Here is a 14,581-nt window from a genome sequence, read left to right on the forward strand (position 1 = left end):
TAAAACGATATCAAGCACACATTAATGTTGAATGGTGCAATCAAGCGTCATTTATAAAGTATTTGTTTAAATACATCAACAAAGGACCTGATCGAGCTACTATTTTTTTTTTCAAAAAACGACACACAAGCAAACGTGGAACAACCAGAGGTCGATGAGATCAAACAATTTTATGATTGTCGTTATTTATTTGCTTCTGAGGCAGCTTGGCGTATTTTCGGGTATGATGTCCATTACAGGATGCCTTCTGTTACCCGCCTACCTTTCCATCTTCCTGGACAACAACATATACTTTATGGTGCGGATGATGATCTTGATAATGTATTGGAAAAAGTTGAGAGCGTCTCCTCTTCCATGTTTACTGGTTGGATGAAGTGCAACGAAAAGTATGCTAGCGCGCGTAAATTGACTTACGTTGAATTACCTACTGAATTTGTTTGGCATGCTCAACCTCGTCGTTGGGAACGAAGAAAATCGGGGTTTTCCATAGGAAGAATTCATGTCGTGTCTCCTGCAGCTGGGGAAGTGTACTTCTTACGAATTCTTTTGAACAGAGTTAAAGGTCCACAATCGTTCGAAGACATCCGTACCGTTAACAGTCGTCTTCAACCTTCGTTTAGAGATGCCTGCTACTCTCTTGGATTGTTAGAAGACAATCAAGAATACATTGAGGCAATTGAAGAGGCAAGCCATTCATCGTTGGGTCATGGAGTACGCACGTTGTTCGCTACAATGTTGTCAACTGACAGCCTTTCTAGACCAGAGCATGTCTGGATAATACTTGGAAATGGCTTTCTGATGATATTCTCTACAACCAACGACGTCTTTTAAAGTCACCAGGTATCAATTTTTTGGAAGTCAGTTTTACAATCTTTATATCTATATATATAATCATTAATATTTGGAAATTATTTTTTTTATTCAATTTTAACAGAGTTATCGCTAACCGAAGATCAAATCAAGTACCTCACTTTATTTGAGATTGAAAAAATCTTGCTGCGAAACAACTCAAGCTTAAGAAAATATCAAACCATGCCTTTCCCCGATGCCGAGTATATATCTATTGCATCTAATACTTTGATTCAAGAAGAGTTGTCATACGATCAAAACTTGCTAAAAGTAGATATCCAAACTCTATTTAATTCAATTACTAATGAGCAAAAAAATGTTTTTGATCGTATAATGATGGCTGTTCAACAGAATAAAGGTGGTGTGTTCTTCGTATATGGTTATGGTGGAACAGGTAAAACGTACTTATGGAATACCTTATCAACTGTCATAAGGTCAAAAGGCGAAATCGTTCTGACTGTTGCTTCAAGTGGAATTGCTTCGTTATTGTTAACCGGAGGTCGCACAAGACATTCCAGGTTTCATATTCCGATAAATCTTAATGAGGATTCTACTTGCTACATGGATCCAGGTACAGATGAAGCCCAATTATTAGAAAAAACAAAATTAATAATTTGGGACGAAGATCCAATGCACCACAAACATGGCTTTCAAGCTCTTGACAGGTCTTTAAAAGACGTTTTATCTTCTAATTTGCTATTTGGAGGCAAAGTTGTTGTATTTGGAGGAGACTTTCGACAAATTCTACCTGTAGTTCAAAAGGGCAGTAGACAAGACATCATAAACGCCTCTCTATGTTCTTCTTACATTTGGAGTGAATGCAATGTCTTGAGATTAACAAAAAACCCAAGGTTAACTATGGGTACGCCGTCATATGATGTTGAGGAAACCAGATTATTTGCTAAATTGATTTTAGATATAGGTGAAGGTAATATTGGCGGTCCTAATGATGGTGTTGCAACGATAGATATACCTGACGATCTACTTATAAAAGATTTAGTTGATCCTGTATCAAAACTTTTTGACTTTGTTTATCCTGATATTCTACAGAATTATGAGAACTAACATTACTTTCAGGATAGAGCAATACTTGCACCAACAAACGAAATTGTTGATGAGATTAATGATAGTTTGCTCAAGTTTTTTCCAGGTGATGAAGTCGAGTACATAACTTCAGATACCATATGCGGTTCAGAATATATCAATGACACTGTTGATACAGCTTTATACTCTCCTGAACTGCTTAATGGTCTAAGAATATCCGAACTACCAAACCACAAACTAGTGCTAAAAGTTGATGTTCGTGTTATGCTCCTTAGAAATCTTAACCAGAAAGAAGGCTTATGTAACGGTACTCGACTAAAAATTATATCTTTAGGTACTCATGTAGTTGAAGCCAAAATTATTTCTGGAACTAACATTAGCCATAGAGTTTTGATTCATAGATCGCCACTGACTCCATCAGACAAAAAATAGCCTACAAGTTTCAAAGACGACAATTTCCCCTTGCAGTATGTTTCACGATGACGATAAACAAAAGCCAAGGTCAATCGTTATCAAGGGTAGGTTTGTACTTAAAAGAACCCGTGTTCTCACATAAAAAACTATATGTCGCCTTGTCAAGAATTACAAGCAGGTGTGGGCTAAAGATTCTGATTCTTGATAAATAAGGTAATCTGACCAATACAACAACAAATGTTGTGTACAATGAAATTTTTTCTTATTTATAAAATACTTGTGTAATGTTTTTTTTTGTAATCCTTGTAATTTTAGTGTAATTTGTAATTGTATTAACAATATATGACAACTGTATTATTGATTGTATTTTGCTTAATGTTTAAATATTAACATTTTCATTAATTGCCCGTGTATTACACGGGTCTCAAACTAGTTACACAATAACTTGAAACGTAAAACACAATGGTGAGTACATATAACACAATGACTTGAAACGTAAAACACAATGAAAACAACATATTGCATAAGGACTTAAACGTAATATACAATGAACGTAATACTAATTTTCTCAAATTAAGTGAATGTCATATGTCAATCCAAATAAAAGACAATGAACGTATTACACAACGACTAAAACATAATGACGAACAAAAAGACACAATGACGTAATCTTTGTTTTAATTTTTGTCTTTAATATGAAAAACACAATGATCAAAATCTATAATACAACGAGTATGAAAACTCAATTAAAAGTCACAATGAACAACGAAAAACACAATTAAAAACCCATTAATTTTTTTTATTTTTATATAACAATATGATACTCATATTAAAGATAAAAAAACACTTGTTATTATGGTGAATTGTTTTAAAAAAATGTCGCATGAAAAAGTTATGGACGTTTTAAAGTGATCGAGGAATTGACATGTATTGCATGTGGAGAGAGAAAGTCAACAAATGTGGATTATTATCTTCATACCCTTCCCATCCATTTTTATTTATTAATTAATATTAACCATTCAAATCTATGATCAATGGATTAGATTCTTTCTCACCCTTCTCATTTTTTGTTGTCCTTTATATTTTAATTTTACCTTTATATTTTAACCCACCCACTCTTTCATTTTCTATTTCTTTGTTTCTTTCTTGTTATTCCATTTCTTTAAAGATATTACGGGTGTATAGAGAATTATGAGGAGAAATATGAGAAAGTGTTATGTTAAAATGTATAGAGTTTTTACATTTTTTTTCCTTTTGAGATTTATAAGGGTTATACAAAGATTAATGAAGAAAAAGAACATTAAATGAAGAACCCGATGTACTAGGGGTGGGTTGGAAATTCGAGCTAAGGCTACTAGAATGGAACCCGATCAACGCTTGTATCACCCTAATGGCGTTATGTAACAAATGGGCACAAATTAGTTAAGAAGTTATTTAAGCATGAGACGCTCAAGGTCTAGAAAGCTAAGGTGCATGATATTTATAAAATTATTACAGTTAACATTATCATTGTGTAAAATGCCTACTACATATTATGTTGAGGACCAGTACAATATAGTGGGGTTCATAACGTGTGCTTAGCATTAGGGATTATGAATTATGACCATATATATATAAAATGTTGTAAAAGTCACTAGACGGACTCTAGACAATCGATTGGAGAGTTGGGAGTACTCGGTATGTTTGGTAGGAAGTTTTTAGAAGCTTTTAGTTTCAAACTTTTAAGATAAAAGCATAAAGCTCATACTCAATAAAAATATTTGTTTGGTTAAAACTTTTAAGTTATGAGACAAAAGCTTCATATTTAACAGTTACTAGTACTAGCATTTGAGAAAAAAGTTACAAGCTTTTATATTTAAATTTATAAGTTTGGTACTTAAACTTCTGTCAACTTTTATTAATTTATATAATAGTTATAGATTTAACCCTTATTCAAAACTAATTACCCCACGGCTTTTTAAGAGACCCTAGTTTTTTCACACATTAATATTTTTTTTAAATTACATCGTAAAAATGGGCATTTTATTCTCTTTAATTTGAGTATGATATTGTTATACTTCTTTAACTTTAAAAAAACTAACATACTACGTGATTACCGGTTAGGATTGGCAATAAGTCGAGTCAGGTGAGCTCGGGTCATGTGTAAGACCAAATTAGGGTCGGAACGAGTCGATACAAAAAGGATTAATTTAGTTCGGTTCGTGTTTGTACGGTTTTGAGTCGAAAGGGGTTAGGTTAGAACATGTTTCATATTAGAACAGTGTCAGGTCGGAAATTGATTCTAATCAACACAGGTTGGTTTAAAAAATTATCTATTTGAAATTACTGTATAATTTAGCTTTGCTTATTGATTTTCGCCACCGGTTACACGCTTACTACATTTGCACGAATTACACGTCTACATTCGAGTTATGTGTGCACTGTCATCATGTGAATCATGTACCGACACTGATTATGTGGTTGATGTCAGGTTGTGTGTCCATTTTTCCGCACCGCACGGGGCACCTAGCTAGTTTTAGTAAAAGGCAAACACCTACAAAAATCAAAAAAGCTACAGCTACAGCCACTAGTCATCAGCTTTTAGCTAACAACCACTTGCTACTTTTGACAAACATACCCAAAATCCATCAACCAAATGGGCCCCGAACACACAAATTTGTGTCGACCTGAAAATGAACCCATTTATCAAAAAAATATATTTTTATTAAAAGAAAATTGAAATAGGTAGAACAAATTGATAAATGGAAAAAAAACAAAACAAAAATGGACCCTCTAGAAGGATTTCGCGGGTCTTCATCATAACTCTTCCACGGTGCCTACCATGTCACTCTATGGGCGCAAAAGGGCCCTGAATTGGGATATTCTAAGAAACTGATAACCGATTTTAAAAAGATGCCATAAGGGTTCATTTTGATTCATCCAAACTTGAACCCTTAACAACCCTCACATAAGCCTGAGTCTCTTCACGAGTGTTGCTTCGTTTTTAAGTAGCCTGGCCCTCATGTCTAGAATTGCATGATAGTTCTGGCCGAGCTTTATCTAGTGGTTAAGCTTATATGAGGTAACAGTTATAAGTTTTGATGCAAAAGTCTATATCTAATTTAAGACCTAAGACACGGATATAGGCAAACCTTAATAAAAAGTTTAAACTATCTGAAGAGGTATGTACCCGCCTTAACATCGAGCGGGGCGGGTCAACCCACAAGATATAGACAAGAGGCTTGAAATCAAGATATCATGAAGGCACAAAGCCAAAACCTATGCGCATGGCGCATATCACATATGCTCACGCATATCACATATGCTCACGCATCACATATGCTCACGCGTATCACATGCTCACGCACCATATATGCTCACGCATATCACATCTGCGCGTGGCGCATCTGCGCGTGGCGCATATCACATGCTCACGCATCATATATGCTCACGCATATCACATCTGCGCGTGGCGCATCTGCGCGTGGCGCATATTACATATGCTTGCGCATATCACATCTGCGCATGAAACATCTGCGCGTGAGAATAAAGAGAAGACCTCGCGCATCCTCAGGATAGGCGCATATCACACATGCACATAATCAACCTCGTCCTTATCCAAATCAGGATAAGGACAACCTTGATTGTGCTCGTCAGACAACCTTCCAGAAGGTATCCTTTAAGGAATAAGAATATGCTGATGTTGACAGCTGCCAATGAAAGGTGGACAACTCAGCAAAACCCATGTGCTACCACGTGATTGCACATGGGTCAGGTGAAATACCTGGGTCAGAGAATAATCAATGAAAGAGCACCAGGTGTCCTAAGGACACGTGGCGCAAAGCAATAGGAGAAGGCCAAAAAGGCCCTAATGGGATCTGAGCCCAATCAGTGGAAACCCTAACACTATAAATACCACACCACCTCCACAAGGGGAGGTAAGCAAGAAAATACATTCCAATTCCTTACTCACTCTCAGATTATTATTATCTTCTCCTACAATCTCTTATTCTCACACCGGAGGGTTACCCCAAAAAGGACCCCTCTGTCCCTTTCTGAGGGGTAAGTTCACGGTGCTGCTCGTTTTGTAGGTGGAAGAATTCATACTCCGGAGAACCATCGGTGAAATAGCATACTCATACCCGAGGAAAGTTGATCGTCTACTAGTGAGCCGATCCACGTTTCTTCATTGGTTCCATCACTTGTTACAACGGCAACAAAATCACCATCTCATCAGTTCTCTCTGAAAAACTTCACCATGGTTTCTGGTGTTCGAAACAACGATCAAGTTCTGGAGGATATTGAGCTTGAGGATGTTAATGAGGGACAGCAGTTTCTGAGGGTGCCGCGTGATTCTGCGCGCACCACCAGTAACCATCCCTTCATCACAACTCCTCATAGCCAGACTGAAACTCCTCCAGACGATCTCACGTTCCAAAATCTGACTTGCGCGAAACAAAAAGGACCAATGGGTCCAGAAGTTGAAACCAATGACCCTAAAGAATGGCTCATAAACGTACAACGACGTTTAATGGACAAATACAATGAGCTGGTCAAACACAAAAAGTTAGCCGACTTAACACAAAGGCTCGCGTTTGATAAGCAAACCTTTCAAGGAACAACAAAAAGGGTGCGCGCACCGGAAGATGGTCACTCTGTTCACACTGAACACGCTGATTTTAGTGATGAAGAAGTGCACAGCATGAGGAAGACGCGAGATACTCATGCAGGCGGCTCACAGCTCCGCGCGCACATGAACATAGCGCCTGGAGCCAAAGCCGATATGGATCTGTACACACCGTACAACCCACCAGCGAGAGGGCAAGTAGACGTAACCACACCATACAGGCCAGCCATCTTGGTGAAGCATTCAAAATTCACTGAGCGCATCGCGAAGGCTCCCATTCAGCACAAAACCAAGATGCCAAGTGGTTTGGGCAAGTACGACGGCACAACTGATCCAGACGATTTCCTACAAGGTTTTTACAACACTGGAAACCTAGAAAGCTGGACGATGCCAACATGGTGTCACATGTTTGCTCGCTGCCTCACGGGCGCAGCGCGTGTCTGGTTCGAAAGCTTGCCGACTGGACAAATCGATGGGTTCGAAGAGCTATTGGAGAAGTTCCAGGCTCACTTCGTACAGCAGCGCAGACACACGCGCGACCCCGATGACATCATGTACTGCGTGCGCAGGAATGATGAAACCATTGAAGACTACATAACCCGTTTCAATCAGGAATCTCTTGCAATTGGAGGTATCACTGAACAACTCTTGCGCGTGGCCTTTATACAAGGTGCGCGCAGTGATCAACTCCGCAGAACTCTCGTGAGCAGAGATGGCATGCCAACCACTTGGGCCAAGCTAATGGAAGCATCGCGAGTCTTCGCGCGAAATGAAAAACAAATTGCCCAAGATAGAGCAAGAGATAGAGGGCATCAAACAGAAGCACCGCGCAACAATGAAAGGAGGGGCAAAAAGAACTCCGTATGGTCCAGGTTGCAACGAACCAGTTTTTCTCCCGCAGAAAAGCAGGCGCAACCAAGCTCACCCCAGCCCCAAAAAGACATTCGTAATCGCGGAGAAAGTGACAAGAGGGAAGGCGGCAGAGAGCCTAACAGACCTCTACCAAGAATATGGACTCCCCTCACTAAAATGCCTTCACAAGTGTTAAGCACAGAGAATGTCCAGTTTAAAAGCCCCAAGCCATTACTCCACAAGGGACCATCAAACAGTGGCAAGTATTGTGAGTTTCACAAGTCCACAGGGCACAACACCGATGCATGCCACCATTTGAAGGATGCGATTGAAAGAGATGTGAAATCAGGCAAGTTGGCTCACCTGGTGAAAAACCCAAGACCAGAGAATGAACAACCAGATGGAGCCTCAGCCAGCAAAAAGTTCAAAAGAATCTGTGTAGCCGAGGGAGGAAGGCAAGGGCAAAGATCGAGAAAGAGAAGCACGCAAGTCCAAGGAGATTGGCGCGAGCAACAAGTAATCTTCCCAAGAATCAGGGGAGGCCCGTCTATCAGCAGTCCTCTAGTCATCACTACACACATTGCTCATTATGAAGTGTCAAAAGTCCTGGTGGACACTGGCAGTGAATCAGACATCATGTATGAGCAATGTTTCAGGAAGTTGGATCCAGCAGACCAAGCAAGGCTCGAAATTGTGAATGCACCAATCTCGGGTGTTTCAAATGAAATCATTCACCCCCTAGGTCAGATACAATTTGAACTAACTATGGGGGATGAGAAACACAAGCGAGCCGAAATTGTCAACTTCTTGGTCTTGCCCACCACTTCATGCCACAATATGCTCTTGGGTAGAGGAACGATTGCTCAATTCAAAGCCATACCGTCACCAGCGCACGGCGCGCTGGGGTTCCCAACACCAACAGGTGTAACATTTGTATACCGAGATCATTTGTGCGCGGTGACAAGTATACCGAGGGAAGGGAGAATGAAACTTCCAATGGCAAACAACGCGCCAGAGGAATGGATTCTCAACCCAAAATTCCCAGAGCAAACAATCACAATTGGAGCTACGATATCAGACGACACAAGGTTGAGAATGAAAAGATTGCTCACAACGTATATGTCGGTCTTCGCGTGGCAACATTCTGATATGACTGGGGTTCCACGAGACATGGCGCAACATTCTCTCAACACCTTCAAGTCTGTAGAGCCAATTGCTCAAAAGAAGAGAGTCATGGGGGATGAGAAGGCAAAGGCCATGAATGAGCAAGTAGAAGATCTACTGCGCGCAAATATCATCCTCCCAATACGATACCAAACATGGGTAGCCAATCCTGTGATGGTAAAGAAGAGCAACGGGTCATGGAGGATGTGCATTGATTTCAAGGACCTCAACAAAGCATGTCCAAAAGATTGTTACCCCCTCCCAAACATTGACGCGAAAGTGGACTCTGTGGCGCCATTTAAGCTCAAATGTTTCCTGGACGCCTACAAGGGCTATCACCAAATTCAAATGGCACCACAAGACGAGGACAAGACTGCCTTCAGAACTGACAAGGGTGTTTTTTGTTACACAAAAATGCCCTTTGGTTTGAAGAATGCAGGAGCCACCTACCAAAGACTCATGGATGCGGTTTTCAACGAGCAAATTGGAAGAAACCTAGAAGTCTACGTGGATGATTTGGTGATTAAAAGCAGGGAGGAAAAACAAATGCTCAAAGACATCGAAGAAACCCTTTGGCGCCTAAAGGAAGTAAACATGAAGTTCAACCCGAGCAAATGCACATTCGGCGTAGAAGAAGGGAAATTTCTAGGTGTAATGGTCACCAAGGATGGTTTCAAGGTGAACCCAGAGAAGGTGGAGGCTATCCTTGACATGCCCTCACCATCCACCATGAAGGAAGTTCAAAAGTTGAATGGTAGATTGGTATCAATTAACAGGTTCCTAGCGAACCATGCAAGCAAATCTACCCCATTTGTTAACACATTGAGAAATTGCCTAAAGAAAAGCCAATTCAAGTGGACGCCTGAGGCCGAGCAAGCTTTCAGTGAGATAAAAGAATGTCTGATAAATCTGCCTGCGCTCACAGCTCCACTTCCTGGCGAAACTCTAACATTGTACCTGTCAGCAGGAGAGCGCGCCATCGGCGCAGTGTTGTTGGTGGATCGCAAGGGAATCCAAACACCAATCTATTATGTGAGTCGGGTGCTGACAGATCCTGAGACGCGCTACTCCATCATGGAAAAGTTAGTTTTGTCACTAACACACGCGTCGCGCAAGCTTCATAGATATTTCAATGGTCATCCTATTGAAGTCCTGACTGGTTACAACATCCAGCAAGTCTTGCGGCGTCCCGCGCTCTCAGGAAGGCTGACAAAATGGGCGCTGGAATTAGGAGAGCACACGATCGCCTATAAGCCCCGTCCAGCAATAAAGGGACAAGTCTTAGCTGATTTCATCTCAGAAATCCCTGAAGGAAAAATTGAAGAGGCTCAGCGCAAGGTAGACCCTCCGCAAGCCAATAATGAAAAAAATGTTTGGAGATTATTCACTGATGGAGCTTCAAACAATGAAGGGTCCGGCGCAGGCCTCAAGCTGGTGGATCCAGAAAGTCATGAGTATACTTACGCAATCAGGTTGGATTTCAAGAGCACCAACAATGAAGCTGAGTATGAAGCCCTGCTGGCTGGTCTGCGCATCGCGCACAAGTTCGGAGTTAAAAAGCTAGAGGCCCATGTTGATTCATACTTGGTAGCAGCACAGGTCAATGGCCTTTATGATGCCAAGGAGAACACCATGCCTCTGTATCTAGAGCAGGCGAGAAAACTCATCGAGCAATTTGACTTCTTCAGAATCATACATATTCCACGCAGTGAAAACAAGTCTGCCGACGCGCTGAGTAAGATGGCATCAACCAGCTTCGATCACTTTGGCAAAGATGTCAGGGTGGAAGTAATGAGCAACCCGTCGGTGGGAGCGAAGTCTGTCCTTGTAATTCATACAACACCTTCATCATGGATAACTCCATTAATGGAATTCTTGAAGGAGGGAAAGATACCGGACGATCGCGCACAGGCGAGGAAGATAAGACACAAGTCACAGAACACGAACTGCTTGATGGTACGTTATATCGACGCTCTTATCTTGGACCGCTCATGAAATGCCTAGATGCTGAGGAAGCAAGCTATGTGATCAGAGAGATACACGAAGGAATCTGTGGAATACATGCTGGCCCGCGCATGGTGGTTGCCAAGGCAATGAGCGCAGGTTACTATTGGCCAGGCATGTACTTGGACGCGTTAAAAGAGATCCAAAAATGCAAAGCGTGTCAGAGCTATGCGCCAAACACCATGCGGCCAAAGAACAACTTGATTCCGGTGACCTCCGCATGGCCTTTCCACAAATGGGCAATCGATATTATGGGTCCCCTACCGCAAGCGCAAGGGCGAGTAAAATATTTGGTAGTGGCAGTAGACTATTTCACAAAATGGGTTGAAGCCAAGCCACTAGCAAAAATCACAGCCGAGGCGATGAAGCAATTTATTTGGAGCCACATCATATGCCGTTTTGGCCTGCCCATGGAAATTGTGAGCGACAATGGCAAACAATTCACCGACAGGAAGATATCCAGTTGGCTCAAGGAATTGCGCATCAACCAAATCTTCACTTCAGTATACCACCCTCAGGGGAATGGCCAAGTGGAGCGCGCGAACCAAAGCTTGCTGAATGGGCTGAAGAAAAGGTTGGAGGGAGAATCCCATTCATGGGTCGAGGAGCTACCTAATGTCCTGTGGGCGCACAGGACATTAAGCAAAACCAGCAATGGCGAATCCCCGTTCAGCCTAACCTATGGAACGGAGGCTATGATTCCAGCAGAAATTGGATGCCCATCCCATAGAGTGCTCATGATGAGTAAGATTGATAACGAGCGCGAAAGGAGGTTGGATCTCAACTTACTTGAAGGGCGCAGAGAGGCGGCTATCATCAGTGAAGCCAAATACAAGAAAAAACTAGAAAAATATTACAATCAACGCGTGAAAGAATGCCACTTCAAGAAGAACGATTTTGTTCTTCGGAACAATGAAGCTAGCCGCGCAATACCTCCGGGAAAAATGTCCCCCAACTGGGAGGGACCTTATCAAGTCTCGGAAGAATTGGGAAAAGGCGCATACACTTTAAAAGATTTGAATGGAAAAAAGATCCCGCGCGCATGGAACGCAGCACAGCTTAGAAAATGTTTCATGTAAAAATTGTCAAGTTTGTAATCAAGGCTTTTTAAGCCATTATGAATAATGATAAGCGCTATTTTCTCTTAATGTGTGTTCTATTACCTTTTGCATACATGTTTCACACTTCCCTTTATTAATTTTGAGCAATATGACAACATTGTATTGACATCAAAACTAAAAATAAAACGAAGAAAAACATACATGCGCGAGCTTCAAGCTCAAACGCGTTAACGAGTTTTAACTCTAAAACGTTAGGGCCTTAGCCCAATAATACGAGCCTTAGCTCAGGGCCTTAGCCCAATAATACGAGCCTTAGCTCAAATCACTCACAACATCCATCCTACATGCTGCGCAGCTAGACCATAAAAATACCTAAGCACAACTAAGGCAAAGCACATGCCAAAACATAGTTGTTAAGGTCTCAGGTCGAGATCGCGCATGGAATTGTAATGGATATCAGAGTAACACATACTGACACGTAAAGGCTAAAAAAACTCACAATTCCCTATAATAAATGCGCGATAACGTCGCGCAAAAGAGGAATAATGAAACGCCAAGGCACGTGTCAGCATAGTCAGGATATTGCAAAATCACTTAAAATATGACAAGGATTAAGTAAAATAATTTCCTTACAACCTTGTTCAAATTTCAACGTGCAAGCATATCTTATATTCAACAAGCAAACATGCAATATAAAGAGATGAATGGGGAATGCGCAAGATGCGAATAAGGGAAAAACAAAATTTCATTCCAAAACATAGAAATTTACAAATTTACAAAATGATGAGATACAAACTACAAATAAAAAAAAAACATGAAGGGCTTCTCAAGTCTCTATATCAACGTCAGCCTCTTCATCGCCCTCATCATTACCTCCCTCAGCATCTGGCGCAGCCCGCTCCTCGTCATCTCCAAACTTGCCATAGTCAAGCTGTTCGTCTTGAATGGAGTCGTCTTCTATCACAATAGTGTCAGGAGCGGGTCCTTTGGCCACGCCAGAGCCGCTAGCAGAGGCAGCATTGCCCGCACCATCATCGCCGCCACCAGCCCCTTCACACTCGTCAAGTAATTTCTTTAGAGCGCCGAGATCGGGCTGGTCAGCAAGCGAGGCTATCTGCAAATCATAAGGAAAAGTATGAGTACAAAAAGACTAAGAAAATAAGTCAAGGTAAACTCATTAAGGTTAAAATACCTGCTCAAGGATGGGAATGGGAGTATTCAAATACTTCTCCCCCACCTCGGCCATGTCAGCGCAGACAACGTCGAGCTGATAAGGGTAGTCGGATGGGTTCTTCTTCAGCATGCTATATTCACAGCCATCCTTAAACCCTTCAGCTCGACCCACCAAGCGCGAGGCAGCGTTGCAATCCATCACAAGGGTCTGAAACTCGTCTGAGTATTTCATTGCATAAGCGCAACGAGTCATACCCTGTGAGACTAGCCATTGGCGATCCTGCGCGAGGGAAGAAACAGACGTCTCAAGAGCAGGAATCTGAGAGTTTAACAACTCAACAGTTTCCTTGGTCTGTTTTAGCTCTTCTCTGTCGGACGCTGCTGCCGCCAAGGCCTCATTCCTTTCCGCTCGCGCAGCATCGAGCTCTTCTTGGCCAGACGCTGCCGTCGCCAGGGCTTCATCCTTCTCTGCCCGCGCGGCCTCAAGCTCCTTCTTCAGGCGCGCAACCTCACTCTCTAATAAAGATTTGTCAGTGATAGCCTGCACAAGAGTTTGATCACGCGCCTCTTCATCTAGCTCCATATCGCGCACTCGCCGCGCGTACTTGGCCGCATCCGCCTCTGCTGCCTGCAGCTTCTCCCGCGCAGCCTGCAGCTCATGCCCGCGCTTTACGAAGGCAGCGTTAGCACTTGCTCGGTTCCCGCTGAGTTTTGCTTGGAGTTTCTCAGCTCTCTCTCGAGCGTCAGAAAGATTCCAAGCAGATACCTTAGCCTCTTGCTTGGCCTCCGCAAGAGCATCACGCACCTTTACATAATCATAGCGAAGCTCTTGGGAGGCAGCAAAGAACGCAGACCCAGCAAAAAGATGGTCATTGAGCAAGTCCACGCGAGCGCGGTCCTCCTGAAACCTCCTTTCAGCTGGAGGCACAGAGTGAGCCCAGAAGTCTTCACACACACCCATGGACTGAAATGAGCTATCCTCAGTAATATTCCATCTCGGGCGGTATATGTGATCGGCTTCCTGCAAACACAAAGCAACGTTCTAGTCATCTAAACACTAATATGGAAGTCCGCGCAGCGGAGCAAAACGAACTTATACCTGCGGAGAGCAAGCAGAAAAGTCAGCGCCAGCCCCACGAGAAGGCCGCGCCACGAAATCTCGTGGCGCTACAGGGCTTGCGCGGCCACCATCGGAGTCTTCAAAATTGACCTCCTCATCATCCTCTGTAACAGGTCTTTTCTCCTGCGACTTGGAAAAATCAAAACCAGTCTCGCGAGGAGGGCTGCGCGCAGGAGGAGGTGAGGGAGGTCTCGACGCCGCTAGATCAGCGCGTAAAACAGTCTCCTGCTCCTTAGTAATCCCAATAAGGGGAGATTCAGTGCTTGCAGGAGCAGGAGCAGAACCAACGGCGCG

At 42.5% G+C, this 14,581-nt stretch overlaps 1 protein-coding gene across 1 annotated transcript; it reads left to right on the top strand.

Moving 5' to 3' along the window:
- The first annotated feature begins 1,185 nt into the window (after positions 1–1,185).
- Positions 1,186–2,325, top strand: LOC143559294 (uncharacterized). Its single transcript, XM_077047916.1, has 2 exons — positions 1,186–1,857; positions 1,927–2,325. Exons 1-2 carry the CDS (start codon positions 1,186–1,188, stop codon positions 2,323–2,325), a joined length of 1,071 nt encoding a protein of 356 aa, XP_076904031.1.
- Positions 2,326–14,581: the final 12,256 nt, after the last annotated feature.

Source organism: Bidens hawaiensis, unplaced genomic scaffold (assembly GCF_021521415.1).
Source record: "Bidens hawaiensis isolate Kalapana, Puna unplaced genomic scaffold, B.hawaiensis_p1.1 tig00019802_1, whole genome shotgun sequence".
In the NCBI taxonomy this organism is placed as follows: domain Eukaryota; kingdom Viridiplantae; phylum Streptophyta; class Magnoliopsida; order Asterales; family Asteraceae; genus Bidens; species Bidens hawaiensis.